General features: G+C 43.3%; 1 protein-coding gene across 1 annotated transcript in view; it reads left to right on the top strand.

The window, feature by feature from the left end:
• LOC122800441 (rap guanine nucleotide exchange factor 6-like) overlaps positions 1–26,884 on the top strand; it is a 141,945-nt gene that overhangs the window by 60,858 nt on the left and 54,203 nt on the right. Inside the window, exon 2 of the mRNA XM_044069886.1 lies at positions 21,254–21,445. Within this exon, the coding sequence (XP_043925821.1) occupies positions 21,254–21,445 (192 nt within the window). The remainder of the gene's footprint in view (positions 1–21,253; positions 21,446–26,884) is intronic.

The following is a 26,884-nucleotide window of genomic DNA, read 5'->3' as shown; positions in this document are numbered from 1 at the left end:
AGGAAAATAACTTTCTTGGGTGGCGAAAGCCAGGGAACTTTTTTGGCCAGGCTTATATAGGCTCCAGGGCCAATAGCCTAGTACCTACCTATGAACCTTTGACTTTTAAATCACCTGGATTAGTGTGAGAGCTACTGGTAAACCTAACCAATTTTATTTTGCACTGCAAGGAGAGTGTGCTCTAAGTGCTGCTGTCACTCTTCAAAACTATGGTTTGTCCACCCCTTGTACTCTGTTTGCATGTCTGGAGGCTGTATTTGAAGAATACAAGATGTGGTAGAAGTGTAGAAATAATGGCTTTAAAATTAATAGGTGTGAGGTGTTTAGAACATGAGAAAGGGTAAGTAATTATAAATTTCTACAGTCAGAGAAAGCAAAAACAGAGATGATATAGAAATACAGACATTTTGCAGTGATGTCAATGACATTATGTTGAGTTATAATGACAGTTATGTTTGAGGAAGCTGAAATTTGTAGGAAATACTGGCACTAATGAATTACTGGAATGAGTAAATTTGAACTGGATATGAAAATAATACATTATTGCTAATGAGGTAATCCTTTGGAATATTGTTGAACAGAATATAGCAGACTGTAGTACTGTATGTGGGTTCACAAGATCTTAGAAGTAAATGAAGACGTGCATAGTATGAGGGAAAGCAGGCACCTGCAAGTGAGACAACTGCAAACAAAGTGGATTGTGTTATCATTTGTCTTTTTCCTCCTCTACTCTTGTATTTTTAGATGTACATATGATGTCAAGGTAGGCCTGTTTTTCATTGTCCCTCTAAATGCTCTGTAATTTACTGACATCTTGAGATAGTTGCAGATGGTTCTGTGGTGAATAACCAGACTCAGATACTTGAGACAGTGTTTTTCAGATCTTAAACAGTTTCATGCATACTGTTATACTGATGGATGCTTTTCAGAATATCTGTACTGAGTCTATATTATAAAGTCAAAATTTTAGGTAATTGAATACCTAACGTTCGACACCTAAACAGAGAAAACTGAAAACATCGAACGGCCACATCAATGAATTCTTTCGTAGGGAAAGAACTCGCTTGTCTGGAGATAAAAAAAAATTTCAAACCCTAATCGAGTGGGAGGCTATGCCTTCCACACCCCCTCTAATTAAGTATACCAACACCGAGGTGGCTCTACAGTGGAGAAAAGGGCAGATTCCCGATAGCGGACAAGCAAATTCTTTCCCTACAAAAGAATTTGCGGACGTGGCCATTCGTTGTTTACAGCTTTCGCTGTTTAGGTGTCGTTCTTTAGGTATTCGATTATCTAAAGTTTCGATCACCTGATACAGACTCTCTCTACTCATTATACTTACCTGTCAATTGCGTAAGGGAACTGGCCCTTCTGAGACCCTTTTCTTCCAGGACTAGGGCCACAGGGACAAGGCTAAATGCAATATGAACTGTTCTGTATGTGCTTGTAAGCTTGATCTTTGTTCACTTCAGTTATTTTCCTTAAACATATAGTATATATTGCCATGGTTGATGTAGTACAGAGTAGGTGTTAATTGTTTGTTTGGCTTCTTCAGGTATTGTTTTTGTTAGACATTTGCCATTTGTCTTACTCTGTCCTGTCTGGCTTCATTTGATTTTGATTTGTGTGTTAGCTTACTGTTTTCTGTATATAGTGGTGTAGTTATTAAATATGAGAAGTGAATTCTGTATGGTGCTTGTAAGCTTTATTTGCATTCACTTCAGTTATCTGTTTCCTTGAGCATGTATTGTGTATTAATTCTTTATAGCCAAGTGATGCTAACAGGTGTTAATTCTCTATGGTGCTTGTAAGCTTTATTTGCATTCACTTCAGTTACCTATTTCCTTGAGCATATATTGTGTATTAACCCTTTACAGCCAAGTGATGCCAGCAGGTGTTTCTTTAGTTGCATCATACCGACACTTCTAGGAGTCTAATATAGCCATCTCATATTTGCATTTATCATTCCGTAACCATATTACATACAAGATATTGAAGATTTCATCTTAAAGCTTGATTAATGGACTGCACAAATTCACTGAAATTTGGCATCTTTCTAGTGCAGCTGAAGAGAAAGTAATTGTTATTCATATACTATTCATTTATAGTGTTACAGTATTTATATGTTTCTAAATATGTCAATAGTCAGGTAATACAGGAAGAACTGCATAACCTCATACAAAAGCTCACAGATGGATAAATGAAATGCTGCTAACATTGTATGTAACTTGAATGACTGCTGAGATACTGTAATCTGCTTACAAAATAATACAAAATTATTAAGACCTGGAATCTGATGAACACTACCAGTGTAAAGATTTCTTTCTGCAGAATAGTTTGCCATTTATATTTTTTTAGTAACCCTTATGACTCCAGAGGTCTGAACAGTTCTTGAAATGTGAGGACATAACTTGATTTTGTTAAAAAGCTCAGAATACAGTCATTGGAAGTTAAAGTACAAACTTCCAAAGCTCCATTGGAGTGAATGATTTAACATCACAGACTTGGTATAAATTCTTTGAGTAGCTTCTGCTTTTGTTAGACATTTGCTGTTTATAATAACTACATAAATACCTTCTTGTGGTTTTGGCATTGGTCTTGCTTAAACAAAAAGTAAATAAATCACTGAGACCCCTTTGGGGAAGGAGGTGTCTAGACAATCATTGTGCACCTCAGGAAAATTAAAGCAGTGTGGTCTCAGTGCAAGACCTCTGGTGGAAAAATCTTGTTTAGTCACAGGAGGGCATTGAAAGGGGTATACCTAATACAAAGTGCAGTCTAGGCAAAAGCATTTTAATGTCTTCATAAGGCATGTTTGGAGATATGCATCATTTGCCTTCCCCACTATCCATGAGGATCACACTCACCATCTCTAGGAAATTAACTGGATCAGCTTGACAGCAAGTTTTGAGTGTACTAAGCTGGCTGGAAGTATACCATTCCCAGTGGGTACACACATCAACATTTCTATTTATCCAGTCAGTTTCTCCACCATTAGATGTTCCCATAAGTCCACAAACACAATGTTGTGGAGCAACAGGGAGTTACAGAAAAGAGAAATGATGAGCTGTCTGATGCATGTCCTTTTTGCTCTGGAACTCCCAAAAGATTACATGGTTACGTACCATTATGACTGGGCAGATGTTTGTGCCCAGAACCACATTAGCAAGCATTTTTATATCTTTGCTTGCCTAGTATCATTATTTCTGTAATTAGGAAATCACAGGTTAGGTTTAGGATAGATGAACTCTATTGTTTGCCAGTGAATTTCAAGTGGAATTTGAATTTCATTTATTTGAAAAGTCATATATTGCTGAGGGGGCACTTATCAGATTGCTAATAAGTAGCCTAAATTATTCCAGTGTCTTACACAAGAAGCCAGAAGTTTGGAATAATGTCATCTATCCACAAAGTTTCAGCCATCTATTTAAAATTTAACAAGTTTGTAATTAATAAGGACCCTGATTTACGGCTCTCAAAGAAATTAAATTTCATTTCCTGTTATTGCTATATATTTTTATTATTAGTAAACATTTTAACTGCAAGTAACACCAGACTTCACAAACTGTTATGATTTCTGCATTTATGACCATGCAGTGGGCTGCATCTTTAATTATAATAGCACATGGTGTTGACCATCTCACGTGTAGGAAAATTGAGGGATAGCTTAAGGTTATGACTATGTAAGCCAGTTAATTGTTACGGTCACTGCATGCTTGTCTTGAAGTTTCAGGAACAGGTCCCAGTATATTGATGGTATCCAGAAACCTACCACCTAGTCATCTTATGTAATGGCAAACAAACAGGTATAATGGGCAGCTGGTGAAAAAGCTTTTTACCCAAGGTCAGAAGTTGGGAAGGGAGGAAGAGTGGCAAAAATGTGAAAAAAACAGTGGTTTTGTATTCTATGCAACCTGATTATTACCAATCTGATGTTGTTAATCTTCTTTCCATGCATCACTGATGGGTTCGGAAGCGAGTCAGCCTTTTTACCAAGCTCGTGCCAGCCAAAAAACATGAGATGTAAGCTTCTACCCAGAATGCCCTTCTCCCTGTTACCTCAGATCTCATTTGCCGCGTAGCCATAAAGCCGGGTTTCAGCTGAGCTCTCAGCTAAGTGGAACTTTATTTGATATTTTGTGTGGAAAACTTTTGATATTTTTGTCTTTTAGTGAGCAGTTAACATCTCTGGTGTTTTTTCTTCTGTCAGACCTTGATCATTCTTCTCTGCTCTACCCGTAGTTACGTTGGTAAACTTTTAAGTACCATTGTTGGTACGGCATTCTCCCCTTACCCTTGTGGTATTCCTTCAATACCATAGCTGGTATTTTTCCTCCTTTCCTAGCCTGTTAATGTCCTTTTTCAGTGAGCTGTTTCTGTCTTACCTTTACTTATCGCTATAGTGTTACAACTGTGTGGTTTATTTTTGGTTTTTGAACTGTGTTTGACTTATTAGTACAGACTGGTTAAACTGTTTGCCTGTGGAGTCTCACTGTCAAGATGTCGGATAAGAAAGGTACTTCAGGGTTTAAGCATTGTGCTTCATGTAAAGGCAGGCTACCTAATAGTGATTCTCACGATGATCGTGTATACTGTTTGGTGGTGCCCCACCTTTCGCTGCAACCTCCTTGTGACATTTGTCAGAGTTTCAGTGAATGCACTCTTAATGAGCGCAAAAATAAACTGATACTGAAAGGGTTACTTAAGTCTCCCTTTTCAGATGCCATTTCTGTGATGGAGGTCTCAACCCATCCTACAAAAGACAAAAAGAGGTCCCACTCGGTTCCTTCCTCACTATCGGGTGATCAGGGTAAGCCCGTGAAATCAAAGGTCCCTAAGTTGTCTTTCGAGTATAAATCTGCCTCTACGGCTCTGTCCTTGTTGGCTCCGAGCATCTCGAAACCTACGATATCGGTGCCAGCTTCAGCACCGATCCTGCCTTCGGCACCAATAATAGACCTCACTACGCCTACTACGACTTCAGCACCTGTGGCCATTATGGCTCCGGGCACGCCTTCGATGACTTCGTCAGTTATGATTTTGGAACCTACCATTTCGGCTCAGAGTGCCACTTCAGCACCGAGCGTTTTTCCGACCAAGTTGGATTTGACCCTGTTAATCCCAGTCTTGAAACTTGAGACTTCAGTGCCGGCAGACCTTACACCACGGACGTGATACTCTCCCTGTGTAGATCCATTCCTGGGCCAGATGTATAGCTCGTTCATTGACTGACCTGACTCTGTCCGGAGTATCCACTAAGTCCACTAGGAGCTTGTCAGAACATGATGTGGTGTGTCTTGTGGACCAGTTGTTAGCAGCCAGGGTGATACTCACACTTTCTATGACCTATCCACCTGCAGGACTTGGGTTGGTTTCTCCACGGACTCTGCCTTACACTCCTCCTTCGACCATTCCAGTTCCAAAGCCTTCTACTCCGACGTCCTTCTCAAAACCCATCACCTTGGTGCCTATAGTGGACCTCACTCAGACTCTGGTTTGCCCCTTTGGTTCCTGCGGAACTGGTCCTTCCTCAGTTTGGAGATTGGGGGCAGGCGCCTCGGCTTGGTGGACGGAACCATGTTTTTCATCAGTTCTGTCCTCTGTGCCTTTCCCGATGTTGTTTTTCTTGGTTCCAGGCTCCCATCCCTCTTCAGGTGGGACTGCTTTCCGCATGATGGAGAGGGCTCTCACTTCTGGAAGCACTCCTTTGACATTGGAACCCCAGTTTTCTGCCCCTGAGCAACAGCTGCCACAGACCACCCCTGCAGGGCACCAGGCAGAGAAGCTGCAGGACACCCCTGTCCCGGGTACCCCCTCTTCCGAGTCCTCCTTTGAGACCCTCCCTGAGGCTCTCCCTTGAAAGAGGACATGCAAGAAGAAGTACATGGACTCACCCGAGGAGTCTTTAACAGAAGACATGGATTACAATGATGGTGAAGGGTCCCCACGGTCACCTCCTTATGATGTCTCCTTCGGAGACATCCTGGAAATGCGAAAACAGAGAGGTGATTGGAAGCCCTCCAACCCTTTGTCTGAGGAGACTGTGTTCTGCAGGCTTTCCACGCCTAGCCTTCTAACTCTTGGCTGACACCGCCTGCCGATGAGCTCATCCAGCTGGTTGTGCAGTGCACTTTGAAGAACCCTGACTGCATTGAGGTGATCCCTCAGAGACCTGACAAAATTCTTTCCCCTCCTGAGGAGAACCAGCATTGGTCCAGAGGGTTACCATTTGATGTTATGGTGGTGGCAGCAGCCACGAAAAAGGACTTGGCTGAGGAAAGTCCCACTCTCCACCCGCTCAACAGGGAGTCCTGGGTGGTGGACAGACTTGGGAAGTGAGTTTTTGCATCAGGGACCTTTGCAATACGGTCACTGAACTATTTCACACATTTTACAAGGCTCCAGAGGGACTTGATCTCTGAACTCTCTGGGACACTCGCAGGACAGCTGTCTGACGAGGTCATGGACAAAGTGGCCTCACAGCGCGCAACCCTGGAATCGATCTTCAACTCATCCATGAGATTGCTTTCTCATGTGACCGAAAGGGTGGCTAGAGCAGCGGGTTAGGGCATTGTCATGAGGCATCATGCCTGGATATGCATTTGTGACCTCTCAGACCCCTTCAAGTCTTCTTTTTCAATGCTCCCATCGAAGCATTGTCCCTTTTTGCCTCCAAAGTGAAGGACACGCTAGCCAGGTGCGAGCAAGATGGCAAGACCTTTTGTGCCGTAGACCTACAATTTTCCAACCCTCAACGTACCTTCTCCAGGAATCAGAGGAGTGGGAAAATGTGGCACAAAAAAATCTTGGGGTCCTTTCCATGTTGCATGTGGTGATGATACCCCCAGGGGCAGAGGGGGGGGGTAACAATTCCAGAAGACGCCCCTACAGATGCAGAGGGAGTTCTAGTAACCAAGGCTCCAGGGACTCCTTCTCTGGACAGCCTTACCAGCGCTCCTGAGGAGCAGCTTGATTGCTTACCTCTGGAAGCAGTTGGGGGTCATTTTTTTTGCATCAAGCTGCCTGGCACTCTATTACCACCTATCATTGGGTGCAGAGTATAATCACCAGCGGTTACACCATTCACCTTTCTTGTCAACCAAATCTTCTGAAAAAGCTTTCCGACGTCCCACCCAGTCAAACGTAAGAAGCAGCTTCGGAGATAATAAAGCTTTCTCAAAAAAGAGTCATCAAACCAGGCCCACCAGACCAACAAGGATCCGGATTCTACTCAAAATACTTTTTGTGCCAAAAAAGACAGGGGACTGGAGGCCCATTTTGGATCTCAGCAGCTTAAACAAGTCTGTCACCCAAACCAAATTCCGAATGGTCACTCTTCAGTCCATTCTCCCTTTCTTAAGGGAGGGCGATTGGATGTGCTCAATAGATCTCTGGGACGCAGGTAAAAGCTGCACTCTCTAAAAACACAGCATCCATGGGACCGGATAACATCCCAGTGTGCGTTTTACATGAACTTCAGAACGAACTGGCTTGCCACTTAAGCACCATGTTCAATAATAGCCTTGCATCAGGCTTTGTGCCCACTGAATGGCGCACAGCAACAGTTATACCACTCCCCCTTTGTGGAATGGTATAGCTGTTGCTGTGGAGCACAGCAACAGTTATACCACTCCACAAAGGGGGAGCCACCACTGATCCTGGGAACTATCGACCTATTAGCCTGACGAGCCAGGTCTGCAAGGCCATGGAACGTGTCATGGAACTCATAAACAAAGACATTGGTAACCTCCAAACTCTGGATCCCACCCAGTTCGGGTTTGTGAGAGGCAGATCATGCCTCCTGAACCTGATCGACTTCTTTGAGGCAGTCACCAAAGCCGTAGATGAGGGTAAGGTGGTTCAAACAGCCTATCTTGACCTCGCCAAGGCTTTCGACACCGTCACTCATTCTGGAATTAAAGCTAAACTCACTAAACTAGGTATAAATCCCTACATCACAAGATGGGTTGCCAACTGGTTCACTGACAGAACCCACACTGTAAAAGTTGCAGACTCCAAATCTGACCTCAAGCCAGTGACAAGTGGAGTACCACAGGGTTCAGTCCTGGGACCTCTCCTGTTTGGTATCTACTTCTCTGAAGTACAGGCTAACACAGAAGGCCTCTGGCTAATGAAGTTTGCAGATGACTGCAAACTAGGAGCCATAGTCAAGTCCCCAAATGATGAGGACATCCTACAGAAGGGCCTCACTGAGACAGATACCTGGTGTCAGAGCCATGGCCTCAAGCTCAATGCGAAAAAGTGCAGTGTCATCCTCTTTGGTAAAAACTCTGTACCCATGAACTACCACATGGGCAGCAATCTACCTAACACCGAATGTGTGATAAGAGACATTGGGACCCAGGTGGACAGTAGTCTTTCCTTTGATAGTCACATCGCCACAGTATTCAGGAAGTCCTTCTACGTGGCACACCTCATCATAAAAGGGTTCTCATCCAGGAAAAAAGAGGTCATTGTTCCCCTCTACTCGACACTCATTAGACCCATTATAGAGTACAAAGCCTCTTTTGAAATGTACCTCACAAGACATCTGCAGCAGCTGGAAAGGCCACAGAAGTACCTCACAAAGAGGATTACTGGCCTCAAACAAATGCCCTACATTGACTGTTTCAAAAAACTCCAGCTTTATTCCTTAGCGTATCACCTACTCTGAGGTGATCTCTGCCTAACAAATAAAGCTATGTCAAACCTGGAGCTGTTGGACATGCTACACCGAAAGAAATCCCAATCCCTCCGAGCCACACGCTCTAGGGACCTAAACCTTGTCACCACAATAAACAGGACATGCTGGAGGGATAGATTCCTGTCCCAGAGACTTCCCATACTCTGGAACAGGCTACCCATCTATGTCAAGCAAGGTTCTTCATTAGCACTTTTCAAGAAAAATCTTGATGAGTGGATGGGAAATAGGAAATACACCCCGGGGTCACTTCTATGTCTCTGCTCGACAGTGGCACAGGAAAATAACTTTCTTGGGTTGTGTAAGCCAGGGAACCTTGTTGGATACACTTACGTAGGCCCTTGGGCCGATAGCCATAATACCTACCTATGAACCTACGCACCTATGAACCTATGCGTATTACCACATCAAAATGGACAAACGCTCCAGGAGTCTGCCTTGCTTCCGGCTAGGGGCCAGTCATTATCAATTTCGTGCCCTGCCATTCAGTCTCTCTACACCCCCCAGAGTGTTCACAAAGTACATGGCAGTGGTCACAGCTGACTTGAGACTTCAAGGATTCCGGGTGTTTCCATATTTGGACAACTGGCTCCTCACCACCCCCACCAAGCATCCTCTGGTAACAGCACTGCATTATACACTCTCTCTGGCAAAGATGTTGGGAATAACAATCCATTGGCAGTAATCAAACCTTACCCCTACACAACAAATAGAATTCATTGGAGCAGTGTTCAGTACCCGGTCCTGTCTAGTGTCACTCCCAGATCACAGACTCCAGCGATTGAGGCCCAGCTCTGAGTGATACTTTGTCAAACAAAAGTTTCAGCAAGAGAAATTCTTCAGGCCCTAGGATCCATGGCAGCTTCAATTCCAATAGTGCCCCTAGCGAAGCTACACATGCAAATCCTGGTTCCTGAACTGTCACGTCCTCAGTTACCAGATTCAAATAACCAACTCCTGCAAGCGGGACCTGCTTTGGTGGATGAGGCCAGATGCAAAACTTTGGAGTCGCCCATTTAAATTCCCCTCAGCCCAGGGCCATTGTGACCACTAATGCTTCCCTGTTTGGATGGGGGGGGGCCATTTCCAGTGAAAGATGATCCAAAGCGGATGGTCCACCTCAGATGCCCATCTGCATATCACCGTTCTGGAACTGAGACCAGTGCTGTTAGAGTTGCAGGCTTTTCATCCGGTTCTCCCTTCTGGGACAATTGCAATTCAGTCAGACAACATGTCGGTGGTGTGGTATATCAACAAGAAAGGAGGAATCAAGTCCTACCCCCTGTGTCGAGAGGCCATGAGAATTTGGCAGTGGGCGATAGCTTCCAACCATTTTCTAATAGCAATGCATATCCCAGGGAGATCCAGTATAATTGTGGACAAACTGAGCAGATGCATCCTCCTGTCTCACGAGTGGTCCCTCAATCCCAAGGTGGTGGCAGAAATCTTCAGCCACTGGGACCAGCCTTGCTGCGATCTTTTCGCCTCCCCATCCAACAACAAGTGCAGCAGCTATTTCGACCTGTTTGCACCGGAGGGGGAGTCCCCGAGGGACACTCTAATCCACGATTAGCCCACAGGACGTCTTTACGCTTATCCTTCCATTCCCCTGATTCCTCAATTTCTAAAGAAAGCTCTTTGGTTGAGATGCAAGGTGATCCTTATAGCCCCGTTCTGGCATTGACAGGTCTGGCTCCCCATCCTTTGGCCTCACTTATTTTATCCCACCATGGATTCTGGACTCTCTTCCAGATCTGATTACTCACCCCCAAGGGTTGAGCCACCCGAATCTGTCCTGTCTCAAGCCGACAGCTTGTTTCTTCACTTCCATTAGTTGCTAGGCAAGCAAATCTCTCATCATCTGTTCAAGACAATATTCTGGCCTCTCATAAACCATCCACCAGAAGACTATATCAGGATTAATGTAAAAGGTTCTCCATCTAGGCTAAAGATTACATGCTAGACCCGTATTCGACTCCAGTAACTGCGGTACTGCAATACTTGGCTATGCTTTTTTATAATGGAGCCTCTGCTTCTACCGTACGAGTACACCTGGAGACAATTTCTAATTTCCACAATGGTATAGATGGCACCCCTCTCATCTCTTTACGTCTATGCAAAGCTTTTTTCAAGGGAACCTCTCATATCAGGCCTCCTATCAGACAGCTAGTGGAACCATGGAACCTCACTTTAGTCCTTCAGTCTTTGACTCAAAAACCCTTTGAACCTGCAACGAAGTGTGACCTAAAGTTCTTGTCCTGGAAATCTTTGTTCTTAGTAGCCATCACGTCAGCCAGACAGGTCTTGGAGCTGCAGGCATTGTGTATCAAGAGGCCCTATCTGGTCTTCCATAAAGGCAGAGTATCACTCTGGACGAATCCATCCTTCCTTCACAAAGTTGTTTCTGAATTCTCTATTAACCAGACCATTGACCTACCAGTGTTCTTCCCAAATTTTTCAAATAAAGAAGAGTACTGCATACACTCCTTGGATGTACATAGATAACTGAGATTTTACCTAGACATGACCAAACCTATCTGTAAATCTGAGCAGCTTTTCATCTCCTTTTCTGGGCCTAGAATGGGAAATGCTGTTTCCAAGGTTAAATGGCTAGGAGTCTGCATATATTTCATCTATTCCCTCAAAAGAACCTATGCCAAAAGTTAAAGCTTACTCCACTGGCGACATCTGTAGCTTTCTATTCCAGGGCTTCCATGGATGACATTTGCACAGCAGCCACTTGGGCTAAGCCTCATACCTTTATCAGTCATTACAAATTGTACTTGGTCTCCAGAGGGAGAGTTGCCTTCGGCTCAATGGTACCCAGGAATGTTCTTCCATAAGGGCCGCCCATGGACCTCAAGGTAGCTTGAGATTCTGTCCCATCAGTGATGAATGGAAATAAGATTAACAACATTAGATAAAGAAGTTATGTCTTACCATAACGTTCCATCTGTGTTGTTCATCTTCTTTCATTCATCACTTCTCACCCTCCTTCCTCCTCCAAAGGCTCCTGGGGGATGCTTTGGGTCCTAGTGGTGCACTAGGGTGTTTGCACAGAAATGGCCTCAGCTTTACTTCTCTATCTCTAGCAAACTCAATCTGAGGTAACAGGGAAAAGGGCATTCTGGGTAAAAGCTTAGCTCGAGAGTTTTTTGGTGGAGCAAGCTTGGTAAAAAGGCCGACTTGGTTCCGAAGGCTTAGAACCGAACCCATCAGTGATGAATGAAAGAAGATGAACAACAGAGATGGGACATTATGGTAAGACATAACTTCTTTTTTCAGACTGTGAGGAAACGAACTATGTTCATTGTAGTGATTCCCACTGCAGTAGTATTCCACATCCATGATATTTTCCAAAGGTAGATGTCCAACCTTCCAGAGTTTTTTGCAGGCATCCTATGAGAGCATAGCAAATCCTCGTTTCATGTCTAGCCAAAGTATGACTTATAAGAAGGGGACATCCTCACAATTACTCAGTTCTTTTGCTGCAAAGAAATGATCGTTCATCAGTCTGTTATCCATTAGGTCCCAGATAGCAGTAAGTGCCAGTTTTGTAAACTTGCCTTTTTAAAATTTGTCGCTGTAATTGATAGTACTGTTAATAATTGCCTTTTTTAATTATTGTTGCTGAACTGGGCTGTGATTGTTAGTTTCAGAAATTGGGTTTTCAAATCTTCTGAGGCCCATGAGTTCCTAAGAAAAGCATTCAGATGTCTGCGTGGAAAAGGCAAATTCCACCAAGGACTTTCATACACAGTGCTTTTACCTAGAGGAGGAGCATCAGAATTCCTCTTGTGAGCACTGCACAGGCTTTAGAGCTGTTGTTAGTAGAATATGAAACCATTGAGTCTGTCTGGAACACAAGAAGCTTGAGGCCTTGGTAGAGGTCAGCTGTCCTCCAAGCTAGCTTTCTGTGTTTGGTCTGCATCGTAGAAAAAATTTAAAAATGGAGAGGTCTCCAAGAAATTGCTGTTAAAAAGAGTTAGTGGCAGAGAACATGAGGTGCTATTGATCCCGTAAGTCCTGCAGATGCTTGCTAATATAGTATCTGGAGAGGACTTGCATTTCGCTTTCCCAAGCCTGGTGTGTGTTTCAGCTAGAATCTTTACCTGTCTTGACCTCTCTGGAAGCAGTCTGTAGACTCCAACCTTTGGTTGATGGTGCATCACATGGAGATATCTGTGGGAGATTCTCTAGCACCCGGTCCCATGACATTTTCCAGACACTTACTTTTCAAGACTAATACCCTCTCCTCTTGAGTTGAATGTGTCATTAGATATTCTAATGGTCTAAAATTGATGATAACCCTAAAGGTCTGTTTGAAAAAAAATAACAAACCAACACAAAAGGCAGGATCCAAAACCAGGAAGATGTTAAAACATCTTAGAATCCTGAGGATATCAGGAAGGGAAAGCCTACACTCGACCAATGGGCTCTCAAGAGGGGCATAGCCAAGAGGAAATACAAGTAGCTGATATGGAAGATGAGGAGAGTGCTCAGAACCACGAAGAAAACATCCCTTCAGGGCAAGCAGCAGTAAGGAGATCAGCAAGAATCTCCAATTACCAGAATCAGAGAAACAACAATGTTCCATTTCAGAGGAACAGGTACAAATTTCGTTACCCATGGAATTATCATACAGAATCGAGGCAGTGGAAGCCGGAGTACAACAAGAAACAGAGGAAGTGATTATCATAAGAAGGGGTTGTTGTGAAATATCGAATCACCCGGAAATTATGATTAACAACACAGGTGGCTTTAAAGTGTACAATTTCACTGACTGTGACTTTGATTATTTTATTTTATTTATATTTATTTATTTATTTATTTATTGACATTTGTTAACCGGGTTTGTCCAACTGGGCTTGTGGCCCATTTTCAGTGGAGACCCGAGGAGAAAAGCTCCAGTAGTACATTTTAAAACAGGTACAGTTTTAAACAATATTGATATAATAGCAGTTATAGCAAAACGATTCACATATGTTGGGTTACATGCCTAAAGTTAAAGTTGCATTAAAAAGAAGCTAAGTAACAATTTTACATTGATATAGTTCATAATTCATTATATGTTATGTAAGCTTCTAAGTAAGGGTCAAATTTTGTACCCAGTAATTGCATAAAAATACAGGAACTGTTAATCGATTTAAAGTTATTTCTCCATTTGTTTGTGTCTTTCGGCTTTTCCCGGTTAGGGGTCGCCACAGCGGAACTCCAGTCCGCTAATGATTGGTAGTGGATTTTTACGTACCAGGTCACCAGCCCTGACGCACAACCTTCAACGAAGGCACACCCAATTCACGTATGCCTCCACACAGAAGACGCTCTAGCTGAGAATCGAATGGGACAACGTTATTTCTCCATAAGATGAATTTTAAGTTGTTTTTTCAAAACATTAGTGCCAACCATGCTAGCAGTGTGTTACATCGAAGAAGTGTTTTCAATCCACCTTTAGCTTTACCTCTCATTGTTTTCGAAAAAATGTGTGATTTCAACTTCAGGGAATTTTTGCAACATACTAACAAGCAACCTGGGGTTAATAATTTAAGTGAATGTGAGCAGAAGTTACTTAGAAAACTTGCAAGTAATAAAAATGGTAGAGTCATCAAGCCTGACCGGGAGGGGTGGGGTGGGTTGTAATAATGTCTAGGAAAGATTATCTGGACAGAATGCACATTTTTTGTTTGATGAGGAATTCTATGAAGAAACTTCCCTAAATTTCATCCATGTGACTTATAGGAAAATCAGTTTTTTTTACAAGATATGTTTGAACAGGGTGAGATAACCTTAGACACCCTTGATTTTTTTAACAGTGAAATTTCCTATGGTACCTTCTATATTTGGAATACCCAAGCTGCACAAAAATGTGGAGACCCCCCATGAGACCAATAGTTTGTGCCAGGACATCTATAACTCATCCTTTGGCTCAGTATGTTGATGAGAAAGTGAAATTTTTGTTAGAAGAAGCCTTGTACCGTAGTAAATATTCCTGGGACTTTTAGGACAAATTAAGAACAGTGAAATATTCTTCAAAACTGTTTTTTATAAACATAGATGTGGTTAACTTGTATAATGTAATACCTCAATATACAGGTATAGAAACATTCCAGGAATTTCTTAATAGGTCAGGTAGATTTGATTCGAATGAAATGAATGTGATTTCTACTTTACTAGAACTAGTGTAAAAATATAATTTTATACATTTAGATGGGCATTTTTTTTTATGAAAAAAGAGTAGCTGCCATGGGAGCATATGTAGCCCCAGTTTTTGCAAATACAGTTTAGTTAGAATGGGAAAGACAAAAAGTTTTTAACAAATTTGATCCACCTCCCTGGCAGCTGTATACTAGATTTTTGGATGATATGTTTATTGCCTGGGAGACATCTGAAATAGAGGTATAAAATTTAATTGAGTATTTAAATTCATCCACTATTTTTTTTTAAATTTACCTATCAGTACAATACACACAGCATGTCGTACTTGGATGCATCAGTGTCAAAGGATTGTGAAAGGGAGGCAATTCAGAGTTCTGTATACAGAAAACCACTTTATTCAAATAGTTTTATACATTACAAAAGTTGCCACCTGGCTCACCAGAAAAAAGGCATTATTAAGGGCCAGTTTGTCAGGTTGACTCGCATGGTTTCTGAGGATAGTACATTTGAGGGTGAATGCAATTTCTTGACAAAACGTTTACTGGACAGAGGTTACCCCCTAGATGTTGTTAGTAAGATTTCAGATGAAATAAAAGAAAAAAAGGAAGAAAGGGTTGATGAAACGCATTTTACAAGGAGCTGTAACAGGGGTGACGAATAAGGAAAAGGGAAAAGAAAGAAATGAAGTAAAATTTTCTGCTACATTCATTACTACTTATACACCAATGTATGAGGGGATTTTCAAGATTTTGAAAAACAATTGGAAAATATTTCAGTGTTTTGAAGGAATGAACGGAATAATGGGAAGAGAACCAAAGATAGTATATAGGATAGGTAAATCTTGGAAAGAAATGCTGGAAGGGAATGATCAGTCTGTAATAAACAGCTATAAGTAAAAGGGTACCTTCAAATGTGGAGCATGCACTCAATGCAAGTACATTTTTTAGTCTGGGTATGTAGAAGTAAACCAACAGAGAATATATGCATTATGTAATTGTAATTACAAATCAGTAGGTATTATTTATTTAGCGAAATGTCAAAAATGTGCATGATTTTACTTCGGTAAAACCACTAGGAGATTTAAAGACAGAATTTACGAACATATGAGGGATATCAAAATTAAGCAAGAAAACAATTCTTTGTGCAAGCATATAAAAAATAATTTAGACCATGAATTTTTATTTTTTGGTTTGGAGACAGTATCAAAGAATCCACTAGGGGGACCATGGGCAGATATTGTTGAGCAAAGGGAAGCCTTATGTCAACTCAGATAAAATTTTTACTGTAGCCCAGGTCTAAATGAAGTGGTGTCGATTTCTAGTGCATTAAGACTTATGTCCTATAGAACTTGACTTGGGACATTTTAAATAAATATTTTTTAAAAATTTGGATGTCTAAAATTTGTGTCTATTTTCAAGTATTAACCATGTATCAGACTGCATTGAATTAGGAAGGAGACTTAATAATGTACTTGTTGACAGGGGTTGTGTATTAATTAACTTTGGTGTTAATTTATAAATGTTAAGTTGTCTATCTCGCCTTCATTCTTGCTGGATGGGTTCGGAGCCGATCCTTGGCTCTGACTCGGCCAATACTAAAGCTCGAGAGCTAATTCCACCGGCTCGAGGCTCCCCTATATCCCACAATGCTAGGCGGTAACTGCTCAGATCTCGTTTGCCGCTTAGCTGACAAGGTGCTTTTTCTACCGGCTCTGACAGGTTAGTAGAGTTATTTACTAAAATAATCCTTTTAGACCTTAGACTTTTCTCCCCTTTAGTATAAAATTTAGTTTTAATAGTTTCCTAGAGTTAATCGGGTCCCCCTTAGTGTTTTATTGACCCTTTTATTCCCCTTTTTACAAGTTAGGCCTTTGGCCTCTTCCCCTTCCTGGTCCTTCTGTGTGACTGGTTTTATATTTTTGTTTTAAGGTGTGCTTGTGTGTTTTTTATTAAACACTAATCTTACAATGTCTAAAGATTCAAAGGTCTTGGGCTTCAAGAAGTGTGATTCGTGCTGTCAGAAAATGTCTCTGACAGATGGTCACACTTCTTGTGTGTATTGCCTGGGACCTTTGCACCTGCAGGACTCATGTGCTGTGTGTCATGGTTTCAGCACTAGAGTCCTACAGGAATGCAAAAATAAATTAATTTTGCGTGGCTTATTAAAGCCTGAAGGCCCCCTGACCCAGCCTTTGTCGGGGAAGCCTTCTAAGACTTCCAGACAGTCGGCTCCGGCTTCAGAGCCGTCCTCTAGAAGCATCAAAACTGCTTCGACATCGGCTCCGGCTGGAGCAGATGTTTCTAAGCCTCATACTATTACCTCAGCTCCGGCTGGAGCCGAGACTAAGACTCTGTTGGCTCCGATACTTTTATCGGAGCAACCTTTAAGAAAAAGGTCTAGGTCTCCCTCTATCGGCTCCGTTCACTCGGCACCAGGGTCCCCTCTTCTTTCGGAGCGGAGCCATAGATCGCATTCCTCACGGTCTTCCAGGCTATCTGACCACGATTTGCAAAGGGTAGACTTCTCAACTCTGAGGCGCTGGCCCAAATGCTTCATAGCCCGACTCATCAGTCAGTGGCTGTTTCTGTCCCTCAATGTGTTCCTCCTCTGACTCCTTTGAGCTCGGAGCCGGGGCTCATCGGAACCATGACTGTCGGTGGGTCGGATCCGATACCTTCCCTTTCAGCTCTGTTGTCTGCTCCGATCTCCTCTTTGGAGGGATCTTGGCGCCGAGCTTCCCTCATCGGCTCCGAGGGGGCGAGTGGCATCGGACCCTTGTCCGACCCCGGTCTCCCTCTCTGGGCTTCGGCGCTGGTGAGTTCGGCTCCGACATCGGCCTCGGAGCCATCCCTGTCGGTGCCGGGAGGGGTCCTGGTCTCTTCGGAGTGGGGACCTCCGGCCTTGCCCGATAGGGGTGCCTTCGAGGTCATGCGGAGCGTGCTAGAACCAGAGTCTGCCCCACAGTCGGCTCCGTCAGCCCCTCCATCATCAGTGCCTGCGGTGATTTCTACCCACATCCTTGCTTCAGACCGCAGAGAGCCAACTCCTCAAGTTTCCCCATTGGGAATTTCCTCCTCTTCCGAGGCCTCTCCTGACCCGGTAGGAGAACCCCCTAGGAAGAGGCAGTGCAAGAGGAAGCACATTGACTCCCCTGAGTGTATCACCTCTGACACTGACTTAGAGGAATCTGAAGGTTCCCCTCGATCCCCCTCTGAGGATGTCTCCTTTGCTAACGTCCTTAAAATCCTGAAACAGAGGGGGAACTGGCCAGCCCTTAACCCTTCAGATGATGAGTCAGTGTACCTTGAGGCGTTCGGCTGTCGCCCTTCTCCCTCCTGGGTGTCCCCTCCCTTTGACCCCCTTATGGAAGTGATGGCAAGGAAGGCCTGGACGGCTCCTGATTCAGTGGAACCCACCTCGAGGAGGCCGTCTAAATTTATTACTGCCCCTAGAGATAAAGATTTTTTATCTAAAGTCGTCTCCGTCGATGCCATGATGGTGGCCGCAGCCAATAAGGAGGAGTTAGCCGATCCTTCGGTACCTATCCATTCTCCTAATAAGGAATCTAGGACCATGGACAGGTACGGTAAGTGGATGTTTTCATCAGCGACTTTTTCAATGTGGTCGCTGAACTATTTATGTCACTTCACTCATCTCCAGAGAGATTTACTCAAGGATATGAGTGAAGAGGTAAAGGATCCAACAGCTGAGGGGTTCCAAAACAGAATGAACTCCCAGTTGCCAACCCTGAACTCCATTGTTAACTCCTCCATGCGGCTTATCTCATATGCTGCGGATGGGGCAAGTAGAGCCGCAGGCACAGGCATTGCCCTACGGCGTCACACCTGGATGCGGCTGTGCAACTTTGCGGACCCTTTCAAGGCATCCTTCACCAATTCCCCCTTTGATGGATCATCCTTGTTTGGTCCCCAGGTGAAGGATACATTGACTAGGTGCGAGGTGGAAGGTAAGACTCTCTCTGCCGTGGGAGTCCATTTTTGTACCCCTTCTAGGCCTTATCCCAAAGGTCAGAGGGGAGGAAAGATGTGGTTCCGCAAACAAACCCAGGGAGTCTCATCTGACGCACAAGGTCGATTCCCCTCTAGAGGCAGAGGGGGGAATAATAATAGACGCCGCCCTAAAGGCAGAGGAGGTCTGCAAAACCAGGGTAGCAGAGAAACTTTCTCTGATAAACCCTTTCAGCATCCCTGAGGTGCTGCCCGGCTGTCCACCTTCGGAGGCAGTCGGGGGAAGATTATCTCTGTACCCAAAAGCCTGGCTTTCCCTTACACAAGACAAATGGGTACAGTCGATCATATCCGAGGGTTACAAAATTCCCGTTATTCACATTCCATCCCAACCCAAAGGATCCCTTCCAGACGTTCCACCCAGTCTAAGGGAAGAAGCAGCACTAGAAATTTCAAAGCTGCTATCAAAAAGAGCTATCCAATCAGTCCCAGCAGACCAACAAGGATCCGGAATCTACTCCAAATTCTTTTTGGTACCAAAAAAAACAGGGGACTGGAGACCCATAATGGATCTCAGCAACTTAAACAAGTATGTCAGAAAAACAAAATTCCAGATGGTCACGCTACAGTCCATTCTACCCTTCTTGGGTCAGGACAATTGGATGTGCTCGATAGATCTTCAGGACGCGTACTACCATATAAAGATGAACAGACACTCCAGGAGATTTCTCCGCTTCAGGCTGGGAGCCAGTCACTATCAATTCAGAGCCCTGCCCTTTGGTCTCACTATAGCCCCCCGAGTGTTTACCAAATGCATGGCAGTGGTCGCGGCTCACTTGAGATGTCAAGGATTCCAGGTGTTTCCATATTTAGACGACTGGCTCCTTACTGCCACCACCAGACATCAACTACTTCTATCCAGAGACTTCACTATCTAAACTTGCCAAGCTCTAGGCATTTCAATAAATTTCGAAAAATTTGCCTTGTCGCCTTGTCAATCTATTACCTTTATAGGCACCTCATTAAACACACTCAATCTTTCAGCCACACTCACCGAACAGAGAGTGTCAGACATCCGCAAACACGTTTACCTTCTCTTACAATGCAACATAGTCAAAGCCAGACTAGTTTTGAAGGTATTAGGACTCATGGCAGCAGCTATCCCCCTTCTCCCCTTAGCTCGCTTCCACATGAGGATCCTCCAATGGATGCTGTTTACTCAATGGTCCTTCCAACAGCTCCCGATGTCCCACACCATATTGTTGACTCAATCATGCAAGAATCAACTGTCTTGGTGGATCACATCACCTCAGGTTCTCCAAGGAAGACCCTTCACTCTCTCCCCCCCCCAGTCGCCACGTTGACAACAGACGCCTCCCTGATCGGGTGGGGGGGGGCATTATCAGGGCAGGACAGTCCAGGGCACGTGGCAACCTTTCGAGTGCCACTTGCACATAAATGTCTTAGAGATGAGAGCAGTGCTTTTAGCGTTGCAAGCCCTTCACGACTCTCTTCCCACAGGGACTATTGCAATTCAGACGGACAACATGTCCGTAATGTGGTACATCAACAAACAAGGCGGAACCAGATCATACCCAGATTGAAGAGGCTGACTGATGGCTTTCTGTTTTGCAGGGATTAAAAAGGTTTTTGCTTCTTTTACTTCAGAAACATGACAAAGACTGGTGCTTTCCTTTCTAACAGTGAGACATAAAGGGGTGAGAAACTCTTTTATGTTTCTTTTCTGATGGTAACAGTAAAACTTGGGGTTCACTGACATTAGGGATAAGCCCAAGGATGACTACTGAACTTTGGACTTTTCCTCTGACACACTTCTCTGTTTATGTAATTATATCAGTGTATCTCTTGAAATGGGTACTGAAGAGGACATGAAAAATACATAACCGGTTTTTTTTTTTTTTAGTCATCTTCTTCTTCTTCTTTCGGCTTTTCCCGGTTAGGGTTCACCACAGCAGATTACCTGTCAGCTCATGATTGGCAGTGGAGTTTTACAGTGTAGAGTTGCCAACCCGGCGCCCAACCTTCCACAGAAGGCACACACATGCACACACTCACGCCTAGGGCCAATTTAGAGTGTCCAATCCACCTACAGCATGTTTTTGGGATGTGTGAGGAAACCGGAGTACCCGGAGGAAACCCACATGACCACGGGGAGGACATGCAGACTCCGCACAGAAGGCAACCCAGCTGAGGATCGAACCAGAGAACCTCTTGCTGTGAGGTGGCAACGCTAACTGCTGCACCACCACTCATACATGCTTTAATTACGCTATGTAATATTAAATATTTAAGAGACTAGAGGCATCATTGCATTCAGAAAGTATATATTTGCTGTTTTTTGTCTTAATTGGAAATACAGTGCTTTTTCAGGTCTCTGTGCAAAATTGATTATTTCCTGTTTCAACAGTGAGCAAGAATTTAAGTGACAGGAGATCAGCAAAATCTTCAGAAATGTCACCAATGTCTGCACGGTCAACCAGCCAGGCAGGGAAGTCCCAGCAGCAGCAACAAAACCGCATAAGTCAAGTGCTACAGGTTCCTTCTGTGAATTTGTATCCCATCAAGAGGAAGCCATCAGTCAAAGACAGCATTCCAATTAGTGAGTAGCTCATTTGTTCTATTTTAGCTGTATGCTATGTAGATTATTTAGCAAAAATGGACTGTTTGTATTCTGTATAGTGGCTGACAAATAGTAGTACCGCTTTGGGTGGTTGCTATACTATAGCTGGAATTTATGTCCCTTGTCTTTGTTTTGTATTAAAAATGTTTATCAGTGATAGCAATTGCTTCTAAAACCATGAAGAACTTTAATGGTAGTGCACACCTTCAAGAAAGATATGGCCAGGATCTGGCACACAATGTCCAGAATCATTTTTATTTTTAAACATCAAATGTATTAGTGGAGATTACATTCACTAAACTAAAACTGATGAATGTAAATTTATTTTTATTCTTATCTTCAAATTGATCCTCCACTGGGATCATCACTGCTTACATTTTCTGCTGTTTTTGCTTTCAGTTCCATTCCCTCCAGCTGTTATTTCATATCAAGATTGCTGTGCCACAAGTGTGTTGCTTTGCATATATCTTCAGTGAATCTTTCCTTCACATTTAGCCATCCTTTCCAAATATTTCCTTAAGCTGTTCCCTGTATCCTTCACTTCTGTCTTCCCTCAGATAGTTTTGAAGCACATAGTCTGCTGAGTATTAGTTGATTTAAGGACCATTTTAGTGACTTTTCCAAAATTCTCCAAGGGTTGTGCAATCTCAGAGGATGTTATACTAAGTAAGAGGTGCAAATTTATTTATTTATTTATTACATTTGTTTACCTGGAAATTCCGACTGGACACAGGTCCTTATTCAGCAGAGGCCTGGGTAGAAAAGCTCCAAAGAATAACGTGGTAGATGGTAAACAATAGGTTTGGAAGCTTGAAAGCTCCCCCACTTCATCCTGGGCTGCTGAGTACTTTTTCATTATTTTCACTGAAATGGTCCCCTGATTGATCAGGATACCATAACAAAATGTTTCTGTTATGAGAAAGTAGTTTATGGGAATGCAGCATCTTAATTTTGACATTACAGTGGGCTTAGACTGGTTTAGATTTTGATTTCCATTTCTAGTAATTGCTTTTTTTGGCAGCCAGAGGCATTTAACTTGGTAAGGCCACATTATTTCTTTGCAATTCAGGTTCTGTATCTTAGCTCCAGGGAATCATTTCCTTAGTTACAAACATTTGTTCTTCCAAAATTTCCTTCAAACTACTCTGTATGGAATTAATACAATCTGCCAATTACATTCCCAAAAAACATATTCCCAGTTACCTGAATCATATGAAGCCTTCTTGGGATATAAAAATACCCGTACAAACACTTCCATGCAAAAATCTTAAATTTTCTGGACTTTGTTAAATACTCAGGAAGCTTTCAGATTTCTTTTTATTGTTGCTTTATAAATTGCCTTTCCATTTTGTTTTACTAATCCTTTCTAACCTCTTCTAATTGATTCTTATAGGTGGCGTGCAATATTTTATGTGCCTTACTACTTTTCCTTTTTTAAACAGCAGCTTCTGTTCAAGACTTAACTAAAATATCTACCAGAGCTACTCATTTACTTAGCACTCCCCTATCCCATTCTCTTTTTCTATTCTGTGATATCAATCCCCAGTAGGGAAGGCAGTCTGTAACCTGGAGTCCAAACTTTTGCTTAACCCCGTACCACTCAGTTACCTTTCTTAGTGAGTTGTTTTTTTCCCAGTACTTTAGTTCCTTTATTGCTTTCCTCCAATAAAGTCTAGCCCCTTTTTACCTATTTTCTCTACTCTTACTTGCAGTCATCACTATTGGTAAAATTTCTATTTTCCATGCTAGCTTAGTTATGAGAATACTTTCAGCTACTTTTAGGAATATAATATTATCTGTGGCTGTTGTTCTCCTTAAGGATTTGCATCAAAAATCCTAGTCTTTCTATTTGACAAACTCCCGTTTCTTGCATCCTCACATCTTTTCATTTTGATTTTTAACCTTCTGCTCAATTTGTATGTATGAGCCTCAACTGCATAGATCTAAAGTACCCCTTCAAATCAAGTAACCCTAAACCCCCTTGTTCTTTAGAGAGAATCAGCTTATCTCACTTACCTGTGGCCCTCTTCCCTTCCCAATTAAATTGCTTCAGCTCTTTATTAGTTATTATCCACAACTTCTCTGGCAGATAAAAGTATTCCTGATCTGTATTTAAGACTAAAGGGGCTAACCATTTTTACTATTTTTTCCCATCTGAGGTGTTCTACAGTTTGTATGCATTTAACCTGAAATTGGGTAAACTTATTACATGTGTTAGAGAAGGGGCATGTCTGTAAAAGAACTTGACTAAATTGACCATTTGGATACAGGAGAATAACATGCTGATAAACATCTCAAAATCTAAGCATATGAGATTTGGGAGATATAAATTGAACAGTGGCTATTTAATATAGCACACACTGATTAAAACTGTAAATTCATTCAAGGACCTGGGCATATGGGTTGATCCAGCTTTGAATTTTTCTAATCATATCAACCAGTTAGTTAAATATAGTTATAGAATTATAGGTTGTATAAAAAGATTTATGAAGTCTAGGAAATCAGAAGTGATGAAGTCATTGTTTGTTAATTACATTAGACCCAAACTTGAGTATGCAGTAACAACATGGAAACCTTATAAGAAAACTAGCATATACCAAGAGCATCCATGATTGTGAAAATGTAAGTTATTATGAAAGACTAAAATATCTGAACTTGTACAGTGTTTCTTATAGCTAGGTAAGAGGAGAACTTATTCAAGTATATAGGGCATTTAATGACAACTACCTCTGGAAATGTTTGGGGTTATCAAAAAGTAGAAGAGAATCGTCAGACAACCTATGTAAAAGATTTTACAGGAATGAGAAGTGTAGTAATTGGTTCTCTGAGAGTGCAGCTGATGCATGGAACAGACTAGCAAATTACATTAAAGCAAGCTCTAGTTTAGATATTGTTAAGAACAGCTTGGACACTTATTATGGAGACAACAGATGTTATGTGGTCCAATCTCGCCTACATTCTTACTCACGGGTTCGGAGTTGAACATCGGCTCCGACTCGGCCAACTTATATATTTCTAGCACAAAGTCTCTAATTGGCTGGGTTAACCTGGTATCCCATGTTGCACTGCTCCATAACCCCAGACTTCATTTGCCGCTCGTGGAACTAGGACGTGGTCTCGCTTGGCTGTGGCTAAGTAGCTTTAAAACTTCTTTTTCTCACTGAAAATTGTCTTCTTTCTTCACAAAAGCTATTTTAATAGCTGTTTGCTTGTTATTATCATTGTTTTTGTGGTGTGAGTGTATTGTTTGTGGTATCCCTCCATTCCAACGGACTAGGCCCGTTTAAGTTAGAGGACCTAGTCCTCCCTCCGTTGTGTAGTTTGTCTGAGGAAAGCGTTTGTCCCTTGCTTCGGTGTGTGTCTCGTTGTCGTGTCAGAATCATTTAACTTAGAGATTCTGTCAACTGTTGTTAGCGGTAGTTTCCCACCTTAAACGTTGTGGCCTAAAGTCCTGTTTCTGTGGTGTTGTGTACTGTGGTTTTGTTGTTATGTCTAAGGATCAAAAAGAACACAAACCCTCCGGGTTTAAGAAGTGTTCTAAATGTAGCTACAAGATGTCCATAACAGATGGACATGCTGTTTGTGTATACTGCCTGGGGGCGATACATTTACAAGAGTCCTGTAGCTTTTGTCACGCTTTTAGCCCTAGGGTGCTACAGGAGAGAAAAAATAAACTTATACTGAAGGGTCTTCTTAAGCCTTCCTTTGAGGAGTCCTTGGACTCTTCCTCTGGTTCACAGTCTAAAACCAAGACTTCTAAGGCTAAGAAAAGATCTCCGGCTCCATCTGTTTCATCAGAGCCACCGGAGAAGACTACCAAATTGGACTCTACCTCCTCGGCTCCCTTGTCCTCAGGGCCGCAGGAGGTAGCTGTGATTCTTGAATCTGCCTCAGCTCCTATCCTGTTAGAGCCCATTTGGAGCCAGTCTCCTAGTGTCAGACAAGGATCTCCAGATAGGAGATCACAGTCACCTTCTCTCTCCTCCAAATCCTCCAGACTCTCTGATTTGGATGTGGATAGGGTGGTCCAGAGGCTCCTGCAGTCGCCAGTTTTGGCAAAATTATTTTTGGCTCTGACCCAGTCGGCTCGGGAGCCAGTCCCAATGAGTGCACCCATGTTTCCTCCTCAGAGCACCTCCTTGTCTATGGAGCCGGAGTGTTCTGCTCCGGGTGATGTTCTGCAGCTCCGATACCTCTTAAGGCTTTATCGGTGCCGACGTTGGCTCCTACCATGTCGGCTCCGTCCTCTGGTTTCGGAACCCGGGTTTCCTCTGTCAGGCCCGAGGGGGATACTTCGGGACTTTTGTCAGTTCCGAGCCTCCCTTTCGGCGCTTCGGATCGGGGAACTTCGGTTCTGATCTTGGCCTTGGAGGTTGGTCGATCCTCAGATTCAGGAGGACCTGCCTTCATGGCCATGAGGAGCGCACTGGCCAGATCCTCAGTGACATCACCCGGATCGGTCATTCCATCCCCTTCCACTCCGACGAGAGCCTCTGATGTCTCCCTATCGGTTGACGGCGGAGCCCCAAAGTCTAGGGATACCCCATGAGTGGTCCCCAACTTTCTGAGGGCCCCTCAGAGTCGGTGCCTGAGGAGCCCCCAAGAAAGAAATTGTGCAAGAGGAAGCACATAGACTCCCAGGATGAGTCCCTCACCTCTGATACCGACCTCGAGGAGTCAGAGGGGTCCCCCAAGTCGTCCTCCGATGACGTCTCTTTCTCCGACATCCTGGAGATTTTGAGGCAGAGAGGCGGCTGGTCGTCCAAAGCCCCCTCTGAGGAAGAGTCGGTATTCCTCAAGGCCTTAGGGACTCAACCCTCTGCCTCCTGGGTGTCTCCACCCTTTGATGAGCTCCTGGATTTGATCTGTCGAAGGGCGTGGGAGACTCCTGACTCGGTAGAACCTGTACCAAGATGCCCTAATAAATTTCTTTCAGCTCTCCCTGGGAAAGAGTTCCTGTCCAAGGGGGTTTCTGTGGATGCCATGGTGGTGGCGGTGGCCACTCAGCAGGAAGTAGCCGAGTCTTCTTCCTCCGTCCATCCTCCTAACAAGGAGTCCAGGAGTATGGATCGGTACGGGAAGTGTACCCTCTCTTCAGCGACCTTCACACTTCGGTCTCTGAACTATCTATGTCACTTTACTCTGCTCCAGAGAGATCTCCTTAAAGAGTTAGGAGATACTCTAATGGGTAACGTACCTGAGGTGTTTACACAGATGGTTAACGCCCAGTTGTCTACTCTTGGCTCGATTGTCAACTTGTCCATGAGGCTCATATCTTATGCAGCCGAGGGGGCGAGCAGGGAAGCTAGCTCAGGTGTAGCCCTTAGGAGGCAAACCTGGATGCGCCTGTGTCATTTCGCAGAGGCCTTCAAGTCTTCCTTCACTGATGCCCCCTTTGATAGGTCCTCACTTTTTGGG

Source organism: Protopterus annectens, chromosome 4.part0 (genome assembly GCF_019279795.1).
Source record: "Protopterus annectens isolate FY-2018-M chromosome 4.part0, PAN1.0, whole genome shotgun sequence".
NCBI lineage: Eukaryota > Metazoa > Chordata > Ceratodontiformes > Protopteridae > Protopterus > Protopterus annectens.
This window is presented reverse-complemented; position numbering and strand designations above follow the sequence as displayed.